General features: G+C 50.1%; 1 protein-coding gene across 1 annotated transcript in view; it reads left to right on the top strand.

Annotated features, from left to right (window-relative positions):
* ACSBG1 (acyl-CoA synthetase bubblegum family member 1) overlaps positions 1-19134 on the top strand; it is a 59497-nt gene that overhangs the window by 13536 nt on the left and 26827 nt on the right. Inside the window, exon 2 of the mRNA XM_010843276.1 lies at positions 14131-14231. Within this exon, the coding sequence (XP_010841578.1) occupies positions 14131-14231 (101 nt within the window). The remainder of the gene's footprint in view (positions 1-14130; positions 14232-19134) is intronic.

Genomic DNA, 19134 nt, shown 5'->3' with positions numbered 1-19134 from the left:
CATATAGATTTGCTTAGTCTGGATGTTTCACTTAAATGATCTGATATGATATATCATCTATTGTGAATGGCTTCTTTTATTCAGCATGTTTTCATGATTCATATTCATGTTCTATCATGTATCAGTCCTTCATTCTTTTTATGGCCAAATAAATTCCAATGTATTGACATGCCACATTTAGTTTACCCATTTATTAGCTGATGAACATTTGAGTTTTTATTTTCTGGCTATTATGAATAATGCTCCAATAAATATTTACGTATAAGTTTTTGTATGGACATATGTTTTATTTCAGATATAAACCTAAAAGTGGAATTGTTCGATCATATAACTCCATGCATAATCTTTTGAGGAACTAGCAGACTGGTTTTCAAAGCAGCTGCATTACCTACCATCAGAAGTGTACAAGAGTTCCAATTTCTGCACATCCTCACTTGTGGGATCTTAGTTCTCTGACCAGGGACTGAACCCATGCCCTGGGAAGTGATAGCACAGAGTTCTAATCATTGTGCCATGAGGGAATTCCCAGTATCCATCTTTTTTATAAGGCCATTCTAGTGGGTATGAAGTGTTACCTCATTCTGGTTTTGATTTGCATTTTCTGATAGCTGATAATGCTGGACATCACACATTTCTTCTCCATTTGTTTATCTTTGGAAAAATGTATATTCAAATCCTTTGCCCAGTTTCCATTGGGTTATTTTTCTATTTTGTTGAATTATTAGAGTTCTCATATCAGGATAAATGATTTGCTAATTCTCTTACCAGATGAATGATTTGCTAATATTTTCTTCCATTCTGTGGGTTATCTTTTCACTCTCTTGATGATGTCCTTTGAAGCACAAAGAGATTTAATTTTGATGTAGTCCAATTTGTCTATTTTTCTTTTGTTTCTTGTGCTTTTGGTGTCATAGCTAAGAAGGCTGTACCTAATTCAAGTCTATATAGATTTATTCTTATATTTTCCTCTAGCATTTTTACAGTTTAAGCTCTTGCATTTGGGTCTTTGATACATTTCAAATTAATTTTTTGTGTATGGTGTGAGGAAAGTGTCCAACTTTATACTTTTGTACATGGATATTGAGTCACCCCAGTACCACTTGTTGAAAAGACTACTTCCCACATTGAATTGTCATGGCACCCTTGTTGAGAATCAGTTCAGTCGCTCAGTCGTGTCTGACTCTTTGCGACCCCATGGACTGCAGCACGCCAGGGCTCCCTGTCCATCACCAACTCCCGGAGTTTACTCAAACCCATGTCCATTGTGTTGGTGATGCCATCCAACCATCTCATCCTCTGTCGTCCCCTTCTCCTCCTGCCCTCAATCTTTCCCAGCATCAGGGTCTCTTCAAATGGGTCAGCTTTTCATATCGGGTGGCCAAGTATTCGAGTTTCAGCTTCAACATCAGTCCTTCCAATGAATATTCTGGACTGATTTCCTTTATTTAAAAAAAAAATTTATTTTATTTTATTTTTAAACTTTACATAATTAGGAATGACTGGTTGGATCTCCTTGCTGCCCAAGGGACTCTCAAGAGTCTTCTCCAACGCCACAGTTCAAAAGCATCAATTCTTCGTCACTCAGCTTTCTTTATAGTCCAACTCTCACATCCATACATGAGTCCTGGAAAAACTATAGCCTTGACTAGACAGATCTTTGTTGGCAAAGTAATGTCTCTGCTTTTTAATATGCTTTCTAGGTTGGTCATAACTTTCCTTCCAAGGAGTAAGCGTCTTTTAATTTCATGGCTGCAATCACCATTTGCAGTGATTTTGGAGCCCCCCAAAATAAAGTCTGCCACTGTTTCCACTGTTTCCCCATCTATTTGCCATGAAGTAATGGGATCGGATGCCATGACCTTAGTTTTCTGAATGTTGAGTTTTAAGCCAACTATTTCACTCTCCTCTTTCACTTTCATCAAGAGGCTCTTTAGTTCTTCTTCATTTTCTGCCATAAGGGCGGTGTCATCTGCATACCTGAGGTTATTGATATTTCTCCCAGCAATCTTGATTCCAGCTTGTTGAGGATCAATTGACTATAAATACAAAGACTGATTTCTGGATTCTAGATTCTACTGCATTTATCTGTACGTCTGTTTTACGCCAGTACCACTTTATCCTGATTACTGAAGGACACACTGGGCGTGCGTGCTCAGTCGCTTCAGTCGCGTCTGACTCTTTGTGAACCTATGGACTGTAGCCTGCCAGTCTTCTCTGTCCATAGGGTTTTCCTGGCAAGAATCCTGGAGTGGGTTGCCATTCCCTCCCCCAGGGGATCTTCCCCACTCAGGGACTGAAACTGCATCTCCTGCATTGCAAGCAGATTCTTTACTGCTGAGCCACCATGGAAGCAGGACACTGTAGCATTATAGTATGTTTGGAAATCAAGAAGTGTGGATCCTCCAACTTGTTCTTTTTCAAGATTATTTTGTCTATCTGGGTCTTTTGAAATCTCATAGTAATTTTATACCAGTTTGTTAATTTCTGCAGAAAAACCAGCTAGGATTTTGATAGGGATTATGTTGACCTGAAGATCCATTTGGGATCTACAATATCAAGTCTCTTGATCTTGAGATGCCTTTGCATTTACTTAGCTTTTTGTCTTCTTCTTTCAGCAACGTTTTGTTCTGTTCAATTAAAAAACCTTTTTCTCTCTGCTCTTTGGATTGAATAATTTCTATTATTCTGTCTTAAGGGGAATGAACTTTCAGGTATACGAACTTTTCAATCTGCTGTCAAACTCATCTGGTAAATTTCTCATTTCAGAGATTGTATTTTTCTTATACTTTCTATTTTTATGTTGTGATTTTCCATCTGTTCATCAGTTCTATCATTTTTTCTTTAAATTACTGAACTATTAGTAACCGTTTTAAAGTCTTTGTATGCTTATTCCAGGGCTTCCCAGGTGGCTCAGTAGTAAAGAATCTGCGTGCCAATGCAAGAGACACAGGAGACTTAGGTTCAATCCCTGGGTTGGGAAGATTCCCTCGGGTAAGAAATGGAAACCCACTCCAGTATTCTTGCCTGAGAAATTCCATGGACAGAGAAGCCTGGTGGGCTACAGTCCAAAGGGTCGCAAAGGGTCAGACAGGACTGAGCAATTGAGCAAGCACTCATGCTTATTTCAACATTTATGTCATGCCCGAGTATGTTTCTATTGGCTATTTTCTCCTCCTGATTTTGGCCCACATTTCCTGATTTTTCAGATGTCTGATCATTTTTTATTACATGTTGGATACTGTAATGACATGTCAGGAGTATATTGACTTGAAGAATTTAAAACTACCTGCGCATTAAACTTGTGTCTCAACCACAGTGCTCTGCCTTTCTGAGTCAGTTTCTCCTACCAAATCCCATGTTGCTGAAGCGTGTGGAGAGGAATAAGGAGCCTCAGAGAGCCTCACTCAATTTTAAGCAGTGCCCATTATGGTTCATAACATAAAATCTGGAGCCAGATTGCCTAGATTTGAATCCCAACCATTCTAGTTACAAGCTCTGTAGACTTTAGCAAGTTACTTCATTTCTCTGTGCTTCATTTGCCTCTTAAACGGGGATTATAATTTAGTACCTGCTTTATAAGATTGTTGAGATAAGTAAATGTGTTGACACGTATGACATTATTGGAACAGTGCCTGGCACCTACTAATTGTTCAGTAAGTATTAGTTCTCATTGTTAATAAAGTGAAATGATGTTCTCCTAGGAGATCAGTCTCCCGAGGCTCTGTGTCCACACTGCACAACACCTTTGCCTGCCAGGCTCACAGATGTCTCTCGTGTGTGTAGGCCATATATGTGCCTGTCTCCTTCATGCCTATCTTTAGACTATGGGCTCCTCCAGGACAGGGACCAAGTCTGGGAGCCAACATCCATATGCTGCAGGGGCATAACACCCCTGTTGGCAGAAGTCTAAACCCCAACCTTGCCCCCATCCTGACACCATGAAGTTTCTCTGGCTAAGAACTGGTCCAGAACCTGAAAAATGGCAGTGTTCTTCCTTCCTCTCATCTCCTTAGTAGAAACATGGAAAACCACCTATCATCAGAGCTGGAATTTAGAGACCATCCCTTCCACCCCTTCATTTTATAGACGGACTAACTGAAGCCATAACAGGAGAAAAAGTGTAACCCAAAGTTAGACTTGTGGGTCTTCAAATAAAAACGGCGAGTGACGGGAGATGGCAAGCTTCTTTGCTGTCTGCCAGAACTGCGTCAACTCCAAGTTTCATGCTGCCTCCCAATTACGATGCAAAACACCAGTTGACAGTTCTCTCTGTCAGTCATGAATACAATAGAAGAAAATGGTTTGAGGATTTAAACCTTGTTTCTACCCCAAATTTTTCAAAATTTTGGAGGAAGGGCGTAATAAACACATCTAATCATGAATGCTCGGGAGTGGGAGTTCCGAGGACCGTGGGACACCCACCTTCTGCACCTCACTCGCTTTGGCCCCTGCCCCACCCACTCAAATCACCCAGCAGGCCGGAGACTATCAGGTACAGCCTGCCCAAGGTACACACTGAACCTGCCCAAGTTTGCATCCTACTCTGCTAACCAAAAGACCTTTGGCAAATTACATAATCTCCTTGTACCTCAGTTTCCTCATCTGTAAAGTGAGGATAGTGATAGGCACTGTTGAGCTGTTGATAGTGATTGGGCTGTTGAGTGGACTGAATGTGTCAATATATGTATAAGGTGCACAGAACCCTGCCTGGCACACGTCACTAGTGCAAACGTGGTGATTGTTAGCCATTCAGTTCACTTCAGTTCAGTTCAGTTGCTCAGTCGTGTCCGACTCTTTGCAACCCCATGAATCGCAGCATGCCAGGCTTCCCTGTCCATCACCAACTCCTGGAGTTCACTCAAACTCATGTCCATCAAGTCAGTGATGCCATCCAGCCATCTCATCCTCAGTCATCCCCTTCTCCTCCTGCCCCCAATCCCTCCCAGAATCAGGGTCTCTTCCAATGAGTCAACTCAGCCATTACTATCATTATTCTTGCCTTGCTCCGCCCAGCTTCTCAGGCCTTGGAGTCCAGAAACACCCAGTCCTGTAGCCTTGTCCTTGCCTGGCACAGCAGAATTCCAGCCCAGACATCCAAATCACCAGTCATAAACAGAAAACTGGAAAGCCCTCTGCCTGTGACTTGCCTGGGGAAATTGAGTCCCAGAGAGGACCAGGGACTTTCCCAAGGTTATCCAACTGAGGTGGAATTTGAACTAGAATCCACATGTCCCAGTGTCCAGGGACCTGTCTAGGGCATGACCAGACTCCTCCTAGGCCATGCAGAGGACCTTGGTGTGACCCTGTAGGCTGTGTGATGGCTTGAGAAGGTTAAGCATTTGGTGCTGCAGATTGGGTTAGAAGTCAGCTGGCTGGTGGGACACCCACATCCACCATGGCAGGAGCCAAGATGAAGCTGAGACAAGCCTTTGGCCTCTCAGCAAGCACTCCTGTTAGGCAAAGATGGAGGAGAAACACTGATCCTCCTTGCACTGGGGATCAGTCACAGTCAAGGGCCCCAGGTGCCTGCCCCGAATATGTTCCTTCTGATGAACCTGGCAAGATATGTCTTGGGCTACCCCTGCCCTGCCCTCACCCTTTCTGAGAGACCGTGTGTTCCCAGAAGATCTCTGCCTTGGACAAGCTCCATCTGTGGGCTGGGTCCCAGGCCTGGGGGCGGTCCGCAGCCTGAGTCTGTGGCACTTGGACACTCTCCTGTCCGCACCAGCTTCCTCTGCTCCACCACTGCCTGGGGCACTTGTCCTCTGCCTCATGTTAAGTAAACCTTCACCCCTATCCATCTTTCCTCCTTCAATTTCCTTGTACCCTTTCCCCAGCCTGGTCTGGTGACCCCACAGTGACCTTGAAAGCATCTTTACTTATTAACTGTCAATTCCATCATCTCTAAGACTTTGAGTCAGGGACCAGGCTCTGCCTTTGAGACAAGGGCTTGCCTCCACCCCAAAGGCCCCGAGCAATGCCTGCAGAGGAGGTACTCAGTAATCATAGTAGGAAGGAGGAGCCTCCTGGAGCTGGCAGTCATGGGGCAGGCAGAGGTCATTTCCAACTCTGAGAATATGGGCTTAAGATTTCTATTTCATAGTAGACAGTTCGGTTTTAAAAAGTAACACCCAGCCTCTAAACGTTAAGCGCTCTGGGATGGACACAGCTAGCACGGCTCCAGCAAGAAGCATGAGAGCTGGGGGTCCTTCCCAAAGGGCTTCCTGGAGGAGGAGGGGTCTGAAGAACAGTGGGAAATGTGTGCCAGGGAAGGCAAGCTTGCAGTTTTTGAGAGCGGATAGAAAGGGAAGATGACACATCTCCCAAGTCCTCCTGCCTAGAATAAGCCCATTTGCCCAGCCTCCTATCAGTTTGGAAACTCTACATTTAGAGGAGTTGTCGAGCTGCCTGGGAGGAGTTGAGGGATCTGGGCATGCATTCCTGCTAGCCCCCCAAAGTGAGGACATTTCTCCCACCATCCCCACCAACTTCGACCCCCAGTGCCAACTCCAACATCAATGCTCTATCCTCGCCAGGAGAGTGGGAGGAAGAGGAAAAAAGTGGGGCAACCCACACTCTCTTTAGGACAGAGGAAGGATCTGCATTTCTATCTGGGGTTCACTGGGGTTGGGGTGTATGGATTTCCAAAGCACCCTGGGTGCCCTGAAACTGCAAGAGCATTTGGGCACATTGATAGGGGTGAGCGGAGGGCTTCCAGCAGGTTCTCAAAGGGGCTCCTGACCCATGAGAGGCTCAGGGGCAGCACCCCAGGCCTGAATTGTCAGGTGCCCCAAAGTGGTAGTGGGCGAGGATCACTGCTAAGAAAAAAGCTGTTAAGAAATTGGAATTGAAAGGGGAGAATTCTCTTGAAGTTGGTGTGCTGGTAGTGACACACCAGCTTAGTGTAGCAATCTGGGAGTCATATGCCATGAATGGGTGGAGAGCCTTGGAATAACCCTTGCCCCATCCTGCTGCTGTGCCCTGCATCTGAGCCTTCAGTTTAGGGCTTGCTTAAATTTTCCCCTAACACCCAGTGGCCTCTGTTTTTTCACCTCTTCCAACACCTGCTCACCCGAGAGGCAGTTGGCAGGTGACAACTCAGGTGGGAAGGGGTTTGGGGTTGGAAGGTGAAATAGCACAGTGATTGGCAGGGGTGTTTCCAGAGAGCAGGGCCCAGGTTTTAGAAGATGCAGATATAATGCCACAAACCCAAGAGTCTCTGGAATGAGGTGGAAGTGGTGAGGGCATTAGAGGACAAAGGGCAACGTGCAGAGATACTGTTTCCATGGAAGAGGGGCTCTCTAGAGGCAACGTGAGATGGAGCTGTCAGCCGAGTTTTATGATGCAAATAATGGTCAAATCCAGCTTACATGGTGTCCTGGTTTCAAAGTCAGTTATGGAAAGCTGGATTTCAAATGACATCTCTGCCTCTTGCTGGGCATGACATCGAACATGTCTAAAGCTCTCAAGTAGCACTGACATATACACCATCATTTGTGAAATATATGGTTGGTGGGAAGTTGCTGTATAACAAAGGAGCCCAGCCTGGTGCTCTGTGATGACTTAGAGGGGTAGGATGGGAGGTAGGAGGGAGGTTTAAGAGGAAGGGGATATATGTAACCCTTCCCTTCTCCAAGGGATCTTCCTAACCCAGGGATCGAACCCAGGTCTCCCACATTACAGGTGGATTCTTTACCAGCTGAGCCACAAGAGAAGCCCATGTATATATACAATTATGTGTGTGTATATATATATAATTATGACTGATTCATGTTGCTGTGCAGCAGAAACCAACACAACACTGGAAAGCAATTATCCTCCAATTTAAAAAAGGGGGGGATAAAAGAGGAAGGAGAAAAAAATAAAATAAAGTTCTCTGGGCCTCCGTCACCTCACCTGGGAAATGGCACCATTAATCCACCTTGGGCTGTTGGAAGACGTGAAGAGTCAACACACATAAAACACTAGGCACAATATGTGTATTTAGTAAAGCAAAGTTTGAAAAAGCAAAGGAAAAAATGTTCAGGTTGCCTGCCTAACCCCTGGGGCCCAGCACCAGCTCCAGGCAGAAAGCCCTGCAGCAGGAACAGTGTCTTCCTGCGTCTCTGCCAAGGATGACAGACAACACACCCACTGGCATCGGCAGGCCCTCCCTTGCCTCCCACCCCTCTTTATGTAAGCCTCAGAGGTGGGCAGCAAGGACCTGTGCCAGGTAGGTCAGAGGTATCTGTGGCCACACCTCACCGACAGTGTCAGGGCAGACTGGGGCGGGTCCCCACTCCCGCCCAGCCCCACTGCCTCATCACCTGGCACCAGGGACCCTGCAGCACTGGCTCCCACACCTACGATGCCTTAGCTGAAGGAGCACAGCGAATGCTGTGCCCTGTGCCTACCAGCCCCAAGGAGGAAGGTGAACACCCTGTGGCAGCCAGATCCTCCCTGGAGGTGCACAGTCCATCACTGTAAGTCCTCGGTGGGGGTCTTCCGGCTGGGAATCAGGGATCGCAAGAGAGATGCCAGGGGAGCCTTATCTTTGAGATGAGACAGGCAGGTCAGGCCAACTAACGAGCGGTATGGAGTGTGGGGTCTGCTGTGCGGGGCAGCAGGGAAGCCAGTAGGAAGCCACTGCCGTCAAGAGCTCCAGCTGTGCAGCTGTGTCTGTGTGCCCAGGACCGTGGGATCAGAAGGAGGCACAGCTCCCCTCCCTACTCAGGAGGTTTTAGGATTTGGGGAAGTATTTGGACAATGCCCTCGATTGAAAATATCCTGCAGCACGTAGAAGACAGGTTCTCCCTTTGCCCCCAGGACAGAGAGAGGTGAGAACCAGAACAAGAAAGGGATGGGAAAGAGTGGTGGTGGTGTTGGTGGTGGTGGTGGTAGGGGTTTACTAATAGTGGACAGGAGTGAGGAGGCTGGGAATCTGATGTATTTGCTCATCCTGGTAATTGATTGGCCCTGGGGCCCAAGGCAGCCACCTGCTGTGAGGCTGTGTTGTTCCCAATGTGATCAGAGCATGTGGGCTTAAGTGATGGTGAATTACAGACAGGTACCGAGGCCGGGAACCAGTGAGGTATGCCCTGGAAGGAGGGCAGTCGCCCCAGACCTGGCCAGGCCACAGGGTGACTCACTCTGTATCTCTATTGCAGGGCGCTTTGGTGGTGCTGGGCCTCTCTGGGGCTGATGCGGCTCTCCCAGGGGACACCTGAACAGGCTCTCTGAGGTTCTCGTTCTCTCCGGGGTGAGCTTGCAGGGTGTGGCCACTTCTCGGGGACAATGCCAGAGGCACTCCTGCTCAGGTCTGCCAGCTCCATCCTGAGGACTGTGTAAGGAACAAGGATCCTACCCCCTCCCACCTCCTGGCTCCCACACTGCCTTCCAGGAAGGAGAGTTCTTGGGCTTGGCAGGGTACCTGGACACCCAGACTTGGGTTGGGACTTTTCACCTCATTTAGTAACCCTCCTAATCTCACCAAAGAATTTCCTCCTACTTATTCACCAAAAGATTCGTGAGAGCCTAAGCACTACATGTATCCTGTTATCCTCACAATAGCCATGGGATTTAGGCAGAAAACTTGAGGCTCAGAGAGGTGCATGACTTTCCAAAGGTTGTACAGCAAGTAAAGTGACTTAAACACAGGCAGGCCAACTCTGGGTAAATCTGAGTACTCTATTGTTTCAAGAAAGCATTTATGGAGTACTTAATGCATACAGACCAGAGTGCTGAATGGGAAGAAAGGGCAACAGAAATAAATAGGAGCTAGATCTCCATCCATGAGGGGTTCACATGAAAAATGAAGGCTCCCCTTGACTTAAATGTCACACACATAGTGACGACTTGAGAAGGATTAGATCCAACCAACATTTACTGAGCTCCAACTGCCTGCCAGAGAGCACTTAGGGCCAGAGGACAGGGTTGAATCAGGCATGACCCCTACTCTCAAGAAGCTTCCCAAGCTACGGGTGGCCTTCAAAGCCCAAACCTGCGTGTTTGAGGGCTACAAGGGTGAGAGGGTGTTGGGGATCATCCAGAAGGGCTTCCTGAAGGAGGAGCTGAAGGAAGCTATTGGCAGGCTCTGTTTTTAAATGATTCCCATCAGATCTTCTGGAAAGTTAGGAGGAGAAAGGAGAGCCAGTTCAGGGAAAGGAGAGTGCAAGCCCTCCCAGACGCCTCTGCTTACCCCCCACACCGCACAATATACCTGCTCGTACGTGCCCTCGAAGTGCTTCTTGCTCCCCATGCTACTACAGGGCAGATGCTGAAGGAGTTCTTGCTTCTGTGAAAGTGAGTAAGGCAGGATGCTCACAGTCCGTGTGTGTGAACTGGGGCTGAGAACAGTTTGCATCCTTGTGCTAAGTTGCTTCAGTCACGTCCGACTTTGCGACCACATGGCCCATAGCCCACCAGGCTCCTCTGTCCATGGAATTCTCCAGGCAAGAATATTGGAGTGGGTTGCTGTGCCCCTCCTCCAGGGGATCTTTCCGAATCAGGGATTGAACCCACATCTCTTATGTTTCCTGCATTGGTAGGTGAGTTCTTTACTACCAACACCACCTTAGCGTCCTCATCAGGGATCTTTTTCGGATTTTCCTCTTTCTCCAAGGAATGGAAAAGCAGAGGCAAGTCAGTCCCCTTGGGCCGTTCTCTCGTCGTCACTGTCATTCTGCTACTTAGGAACTTTCTCCTGTGACACTGAGCTAAGTTCTGGAGTGCCATGTTCCAGGCGTAGTGGAGGGAATACTGTGTTCCTCACCTTCGACAGGCTGCATGGATTGACTATATAATATTCACACTTCCCCTGTCACAATGATTTGCCAGCCACTTGTGATTTCTGGAACAGCAGCAAGAATCAGTAGGGGCCCAGATTGCTCTTGAGGAGTCAAAACAGAAGGGATTTCTCCCCATATCTCTTTTCTTTGAGGAAAACATAAATTCCACTTTGGAAGCCATCTCCTCTGACTTAACAATTCTAACAAGCTTGGCTATTTTATTTACTAGTCTGCTACCGGAAAAACCTCACAGAGTAGGAGGGAGGTGAGTCACTGGAGGCCAGCACAGTGACAGTGGCACGAAGTGGCCACTGGTGATGCAGGCAAGGATTAAAGACTAAAGACAAGCATGGCCAGCAGCGACACGTGAGGCAGCAGCCACCTCAGGAAAGGACAGGTGGCCCTCCATGCCCTGCAGTTTGACTCACTTCTGTGTCACGACCAAACCGGTAGATTTTGTTACTAGCATGACCCTGGGTGAGCAGGAAAAAGTCATAGGAAGGTTCAGCACATTCTGTTTCAGTCGATGGAAAAGGGTGCCCTCCCCTTAAGGGGACTAAATCTTGAAGGTTTGAGCCAAGGGGCAGAGTACTCTTTACTCATTTGGATAATTAGATCTTGGCCTTGTCTTGCTGCTGCTAAGTCGCTTTAGTCGTGTCCGACTCTGTGCGACCCCATAGATGGAAGCCCACCAGGCTCCCCCCGTCCCTGGGATTCTCCAGGCAAGAACACTGGAGTGGGTTGCCATTGCCTTCTCCAGTGCAGGAAAGTGAAAAGTGAAAGTGAAGTTGCTCAGTCGTGTCTGACTCTTAGCGACCCCATGGACTGCAGCCCACCAGGCTCCTCCAGTCATGGGATTTTCCAGGCAAGAGGACTGGAGTGGGGTGCCATTGCCTTCTCCTGGCCTTGTCTTAAGCATGCAATATTCTTCAGGCCCATAGAGGGCTGAGTAAGACCCTCCATGGGCCATCCTCAAGGGGTTCTCGTCTCACCAAGTACAGGCAGGGGGACAGGATCCACCCTCTTCTTGAGGGAGGGTCGGCTCAGGACACGGGAGAGGAGAGGACAGCAAAGGCGACTGAGTCACAAGAGGTTTGCTGCTGCAGTGGCGGGGGTGGGGGGCAGACGCTTCCCGAAAGGCCCCACAGGAAGTTGCTTCCTACCGTCTCTCCTCCCCATAGACTGAAGGAGGTTCTAATCTGATGGTTAGGCTGGGCCCTTGGCTTCCTGAGGTGTTCCTTCATTTACTGTTTGTTTAGCTATTTTAAAACCAGAACTGTTTTATGCAAATTTGATTAGGTGGCAGAAATGCCGCCTGTACCTTTTGATGGTGGGGATTTAAAAACAAGCTTGTTTGTGAGGCAGCAGTTAAGATGGTGGGAGATTATAGCCAACGATGGCCTTGGCCAGTGTGGGGGTGGCTACCCAGCGGGTGATTTCAAAAGTTGATCACTTTAAGCAGGCAGCCCTATCTTTTGAGGGCAGGGACCAAGATAGAGCATGGATGTTATACCGAGTTCACGGGATACCATCCTCCACCCCCAGACTCTCAGTGTGGGACCCTCAGCCTAGTTGGGTGTGTGTGCCCCAGCTTGCCCAGTAATTGCCTGAGCCCAGAGCTCAGGGGTCATTTGGTGACATCACAGTCTTCTTTGCCCCAAAGTGGAAGCAGCTTTTACTCAATGACCCAAGAGAGTAGTGGCAGTGACCAATGATCCAAAGTCACAGGACACGTCCTACGGTTTTCAGAAGCCTCTGTTTCCCTCTGCTGGCACAACAGGCCTCATCCCAGAAGCACGCTTTTCAGTCCTTCTGGCAGCCTCCTGGAGCAGGTTACCATAGCAACAGAAGGGCTGCTCCAGCCTTGTGGCCCAGCCTTGCTCACAAAGTTCCCAAGAAGGGGACCAGCCTGGCACCCCACTCCTTATCTCCCTTCTCCTCACCCTCCCCCTTTCAAAACCTCATGATGTCTTTTGCTTTCAAATCTATCTCAGGTTCTTAAACAGACTACCGCCAGGTGGGCCTGAGTGTGTTCGCAAACTCAGTTTGAACCTGCGGTACCAGCAAGAAGTAAGAGCGAATGTGAAAAGCAGGTAACTGAGCCAGGTGCCTGGGAACTGGGCAGGGATGGGACCAGCTCCACTCTGACAGACAGGTGGGACTCTGAAGCCAGGGTCCTGCCTCAGGGCTGCCAAGACCAGCTGCACAGGTTACACACTGCACAACTCCAGGCTCTGTTTATATAGCCTATCACTGTGACACGAGTCCCCAGAGTTGAGTAACACCATAGCCTTGTTTGACCCTGAGGTGAATACTGAACCCCATCTGCTCATCCACCCAGAAGGTTGAGGTCTGGCCAGATTCCTTCGAGGAGGAATCATGCGAAAGAGCATTGAGGCTGAGTATATAGCAGAGGCCCAATAACCCCGTGGGCTGTGTTGACCAGAAGATGATTCATTGTGCAGGGCCACCAAGCCTTGAAGGCAAGGGGATCTAGACCAGGAGTGAAGACAGATGGCAAGAGCCCCAGGTTTCCCTGGTCCCATGCCTCTCCTCTCCATCAGGGAATGGACACAGGGCACCTTCACAGACACCACTGGGAAGAGGGCCTCATTTGGGGGCCAGCTTAGGAGCCATGAGAGCTGTAGGAATGTCCTCAGCTCTGCATGAGCGTCTAAGAATGGCTGCTCTCAGTGCCTGAGGGCTGGTGGGTATGGGAGTGAGGGACTTGGAGGCACCTCCCAATCCTCAAACCTTGCAAGCTGGACTCCAAGCCTGTCCTTGTCCAGATGGGGACACTGAGCCCAGAGAGAGTCATGTGCGTTCCCAGGGTCACACAGCAAATTAGAGTAGAGCAGGGCTTGATTTTGCTTTCTACTGAGCCCTTAGAAACTGAAGGGAGAGCGTGGCATGGGGGTGAGGTTGCTGCTGCTGCTAAGTCGCTTCAGTCGTGTCCGACTCTGTGCGACCCCATAGACGGCAGCCCACCAGGCTCCCCCGTCCCTGGGATTCTCCAGGCAAGAACACTGGAGTGGGTTGCCATTTCCTTCTCCAATGCATGAAAGTGAAAAGTGAAAGTGAAGTCGCTCAGTCGTGTCTGACTCTTAGCGACCCCATGGACTACAGCCTCCCAGGCTCCTCCATCCATGGGATTTTCCAGGCAAGAACACTGGAGTGGGGTGCCATTGCCTTCTCCGGGGGGTGAGGTTAACTCCTGCAAATAATAAGGTCTTGTCCCCTGAGCCCCCTAGGATACAGCGATGCCAGTGTCACCCCCGGGGGTGCTCGACGCATTCTGGGCTGGCATCGAGAGCCCAGGCCAGCCTGTTATTTTCTAACAATTGTTTCCCCCTTACCCTTCCAGCTCCCTGACTGATGGGCAGACGCTCTCCAAAGAGCCCCTAAGCCATGCTCTCAAACTCTCGACCCCAGAGAAGGTGAAAGATGCCCAGTTGAATCCTCCAGGTGAGCTGGCTGGGAGGCTGCCGGGCAGGACTGGGTGGGCAGGACAGGGATGTAGCTGTACTGGGAGTGCTGGAGGGGGTTAACAGAACACTACGAAGCAACCCAGGTGACCCACAGGACAAAACTTGGGGGGACAGGCCAGGTAGATATACTGATCTCCACGTCCCCAGGGACCCCACTACATCCCTTCTCCTTTCACGGCCATCAGGGCCAAGCTTGATGGAAGATGGTGGGAGGAAGGTTTTTCTCTTCAGGAAGCTTGGGAAGAAGAGAGGTCAGCGATGGAAAGACACCTGGGGCCTCACGTGTTGGGTACCTGGGATCTCGGCTTGGGGTTGGTAAAGGAGGAGACGAGGCCCAGATAAACAAGGCCTTGGAGTTTCCAAGTGGGTTGAGGCAGTTTCTTGCTGGGCCAAGGGGCAGGCTAGCCGGCAGTTACTGGCAGAGTTGTTTTTGAAACCTTGGGAGGCCGCGTGCTCTTCTAATGACGTTTACTTCCAGATAATTGCACCTTGAGGGAGGCATTTACCCTGGCGAGTCATCAAAATGATAGTAACAACACGGCTTTTGTTCACTTTTATTGGCTGTACAACGATATTGTAGCAACAGTGCAAGTTTAAAAAAAGTGGAAGTGACCAGTGCCCATGGGAGTGGGTCACTGCCTCCCCGGTTCCGAGATGTCCTTGGGACGGCCCATTGTTGCCATCATGTCTCTGGTCTGTGTCAGCTGCCCGGGGATGAGGTCCCTCAGAGGTGCTGGTTTTCTCAGAGCTTTCCCAGCTTCCCCCAGAGAAGCCAGGCTTAGGGGTAGGTCCCTGAGGGGGGTTTGGGTGGGAGCTGGTCAGGGAGATAGCAAGTTGACTTTTAGGTGGTAGAGTCTGGACTGGTTGAGTATTTTGTAGGATGATCTCCAACGTGGGTACGCCTGGTGTCTTCAGACAGGGATTGTGGGTTTAGGGGTAGCAGGTGGTAGCATTTGAAGTGTGACTGGCTGGGGAGGCCAGTTCTAAGGGTCCCCAAATGGGGCAGTAAAAGAGGCCAGAATTGGGGACAGGAGGAAGGAGAAGGACTGGGGCCTTTATTCCAAGGTCTCTTCCCTCAGCTTTTCTTCTGACCTGGGTTTCCTGGGGAGAGGACAGGCCTGGTGTGAGGGCAGGGAGAGAATCAGGACCTCTCTGCTCTGCCACAAACTCTGTCATGGACTCGAGGCAGAAACTGGGCCCGGATCACCATGCTCCTCATTGGTGAGGAAGCTGAGACTGAAGAGGTGGTAACGCCAGCCCAGGGCTCTGGATCCCCAACTCCCTTGCTGCCTGGTGTCCTGGAGACCAAATGCCACTCCCCTCACCCTGGTGGGGCTCGCAGCTGCCCCTCGCCCAGGCTGGGTGTCTCGGAATGGCTTTGGCAGGGATCTGGCCTGTAATGTGTACTTTCCTGGACTCTGCCTCTCTGCTCTTCCTCAGAGATGAAGAAAGACTAGGAACAAGGAAAGGATTGACTGATTTCTTCTTCTTTTTTTTTCTTTCTTTTATTTGACTGCTCTGGGTCTTAGTGGTGGCATGTGGGATCTAATTCCCCAACCAGGGATTGAACCCAGGCCCCCTGCAGTGGGAGTGCGGAGTCTTAGTCACTGGACCATCAGGGAGGCCCCAGGTTGACCGATTTTTGAGGGGAAGCATTCGAAAGGCACCAAGAGAGCCCAGGAGAGGGGCCAGCTGGGCCCAGGCAACTCCAGCATCTCGTCCTGGGATTCAGGGCAGCTAGCTGACTTGCTCTGTTGCTGTGTCTCACCTCTGGTAGGTCCCATTGCCTTGCTCAGGCTTACTTTCCTGACTAGAGAATTCTGTCTCTGCAGTGCTCACGCAGCAGCTGTCAGCACCTGCGGAATGTGCACAGCAAAGCCCTGGAGCTCAGAAGTCTTGGCTGTGGGTGATGGCTTTGGTGTTTTGCAACTTGAAGGGCAGGAAGGGAGCTAAAGTGGTGCAAGCTGGGTGTCCTCAGAGCATTCGGTGTCTGGAATGTTTCCAAGAAGAAAGGAGTAATCTCCAACCCCGTTGGGTGTAATTGCTTAACCTGAGTTAGTACCTGGCAGCCCTGCAGCAGTAGGGCAGAAACTAAGCAGATTTCAAACAGGTGGGTAGGGAATCCCAGAGAGGGTCCCGTCAGCGAGGACTGGCAGCCAGGGGCCAGGCCAGAGTAAGGTGGGGGCAAGTTACCAGCTTGAATGGAGGGGTGGGGAAGGAGGAGGCAACTGTAGGGGAGGCAGCGAAGCCATTCAGATTTGCCAGGACTTCCAAAAACTGTGGGGACAGCCAGGCTGGGGGTGCATCTGGACTCCCCATCCTTCGTGCAGGGCTAGGCTGCTGGGGATACTGAGGTGGACAAGTTTCTTTCCTGCCCGCCAGGAACTCCTAGGCTGAGGGCAGACAGGCTCTGGGCGAAGGACACACTGAGGCTGAAGAAGGAAGGCGTGCTATCTAGGAATTGGGTGATCAGGGTGGACTTCCTGGATGAGGACAATTTCCAACTGGTCTCAGATTTTTAAACTCCCCTTAGGCCTAGGCCTGAACTGAGTGGTCTGCCCTTGGGAATTTAGCATCTAGAGCTGGGGATTAGGAGACAGGGACAATCTGGGAGGGACTGAGGCGGTTTCTCAGCACAGTTGCCCAAGGGACCCCAGGCACAGGGTCTGAGGTCAGTGCCAAGCCGACCTCATTGACTCCCACAAGCCTGGCCCGTGGGTCATGCTCTGTCCATTTCCATCTTGTGCAGCCTCCAGGGTTTTGAAGTGTGGAGGGGGAGGCTCTGGAATGCAGCTGCACTAAGATCCAGATTCACCACGGCTTGAGTGCCCACTGGGTGCCAGTCTGGCCCTGGGTCTTAGTTTCACAATTCCGCAGAGGCTCCAAGAGCCCCCGCCTTGTGTGGAAGAGGATATTGGAGCAGCCACACATGGGGAGGGGCCTCAAAACTGCCATTTCCATAAAACTGAGAGAAAGCAACCATCTGCACCAAAGACTGTTAGGGAGAAGGTTTCAGGGGATTATGAGATGGGTTAAATCCCCACACATCTGCCCCCGTAATACGAGCAGCTTTTGCTAGGCTCGGTGCTGGGCTTCCTGGGCGGCGCTAATGGTAAAGAACTCACCTATCAATGCAGGAGACTAAGAGATGCAGGTTCAAGCCCTGGGTTGGGAAGCTCCCCTGGAGACCAGAATGGCAACTCACTCCAGTATTCTTGCCTGGAGAATCCCATGGACAGAGGAGCCTGACGGGCTACAGTGCACAGACTCACAGAGTCGGACACGACTGAAGCCACTTAGCACAGGCTCTGTGCTAAGGGACTGACTTGCATTCTTTCATCTTCTCTTCATGGCAGCAGTAGAGTAGGCACGTCTATCAATCTCATTTGGTAGAGGAAACTGAGCTCAGAGAGGTTCCGTGATTCTTCTCAGAGTCACACAGCTAGTAAGATGTGAAAATCGGAACTGGCACACTCCTCTTTGGAACTGTTTAGGTGGGGTCCCCTCCTCTCCTGCACACCCTGGCCAGCCCCTGTCTCCTAACTGCGGAGCTGCAGCCTCTCTGGGGAGCTCTTGGAACCTTGCCTGCAGGATTCAGTGTTCACCTGAGTCTCCTGAAGTTCCCAAGGAGCTGGCGGGTCCTTGAACTGTGCTCCCCAGGCTGGGCTCTGAGCAGCCCAGATGGCTGTTCTCCCGGGAACAGCCCCACTGTGTCAGGCTGCAGAGCTGCGGGGATCTGACCTCCATACAAAGGCAGCCTTGTGCCGAAGCTAGACATACATTTTTTCCTAGCCCTTTCTAAATTGAGCAGGAACCCCAGCTGGAGCAATGCAATGTCAAGACCACAGGGAGGGGAGGGTGTCCAGGGGGAGCAGCTGCTGGGGATGGGGCTGGTAGAAGTGCTGGTCAGCCCTATTCCCCACACCCACTCTCCCTAGGCGATTCTCACATCCACAGGGGAGCTTTGAGCTGGAGGTCAGGAGGCTGGGAACTCAGCCCGGCTTGGTTTCCAGGCCTCTCTGTGTCCCACGCTCCTACCCTCCCACACGTTTCAAGGGCAGACATGGTGTTTCTGCTGGAAAGAGCTCAGGGAGCTCAGAGCCTGTGGTTGGGGCAGGGAGGGCTCCTGGAGACAGTGTGAGGTAGAAGATCTGCTATCATTTCAGCCTGAAGCGAGTGTAGGGAAAGGTAAGAAGGACTTCGCAGAGGTCAGAGGAAATGGGAACACGTGGTAATCTTAACCTTTACAGTCGAAAAAAGCAGAGCCTCTGGGGATACTTGCAGAAAACTTACCTTAATGAAAATGTCCAGTTCTGCCAATTATAGGTGAGCCTGGGGCTGGATACACTGCTGTGGCCTGGGCAGGCCTTGACTTTAATCTCTTGCCAGGTCCTGAAGCCACCATGGCCTCTTTGCCTTATATATCCCCAGAGTGTCTGGCAGGGGTAAATGGGTTCCAAAGACTCTTAGCAGAGGATCCCTGTGTGAAGGGGCATCCTCCTGGTGCTTGTCACCAGACGGGCCTTTGCAGCAGAGGCTGTGGGATCCGGTACCCTGAAGGGAGGTCTGTCCTGGCTGGGGAACAACATGGGTTGATCCAGGATCAGAGTCTCCCTCCTCCTGCTTAATCTGCTTCATTCTAAGGCCTTTCCCACAGGTTGCAGAAAACACTCCGGGTTTCTTCTCTTCACTCTTGCTCTCCTGTTTCGACCTTTCCCAGTGAGTTAGGAGTGGCTTCCTCTGCTGTTTAGAAGCCTTTGTTCCAGAGCCCCAGAGAACACAGCTCCCCGCCTGCTCAGTCACCCTCAGCATAAAGGGCGATTGAATAAGATACAGGACTGGTCAGGCCAAGAGGAGTTGGAGAAACATGAGAGGGAGGG

This window comes from Bison bison, unplaced genomic scaffold (genome assembly GCF_000754665.1).
Source record: "Bison bison bison isolate TAMUID 2011002044 unplaced genomic scaffold, Bison_UMD1.0 scf7180017864181, whole genome shotgun sequence".
Lineage (NCBI taxonomy): Eukaryota > Metazoa > Chordata > Mammalia > Artiodactyla > Bovidae > Bison > Bison bison.
Note: the sequence above shows the minus strand (reverse complement) of the source record. Positions and strands in the feature narration are given on the sequence as shown.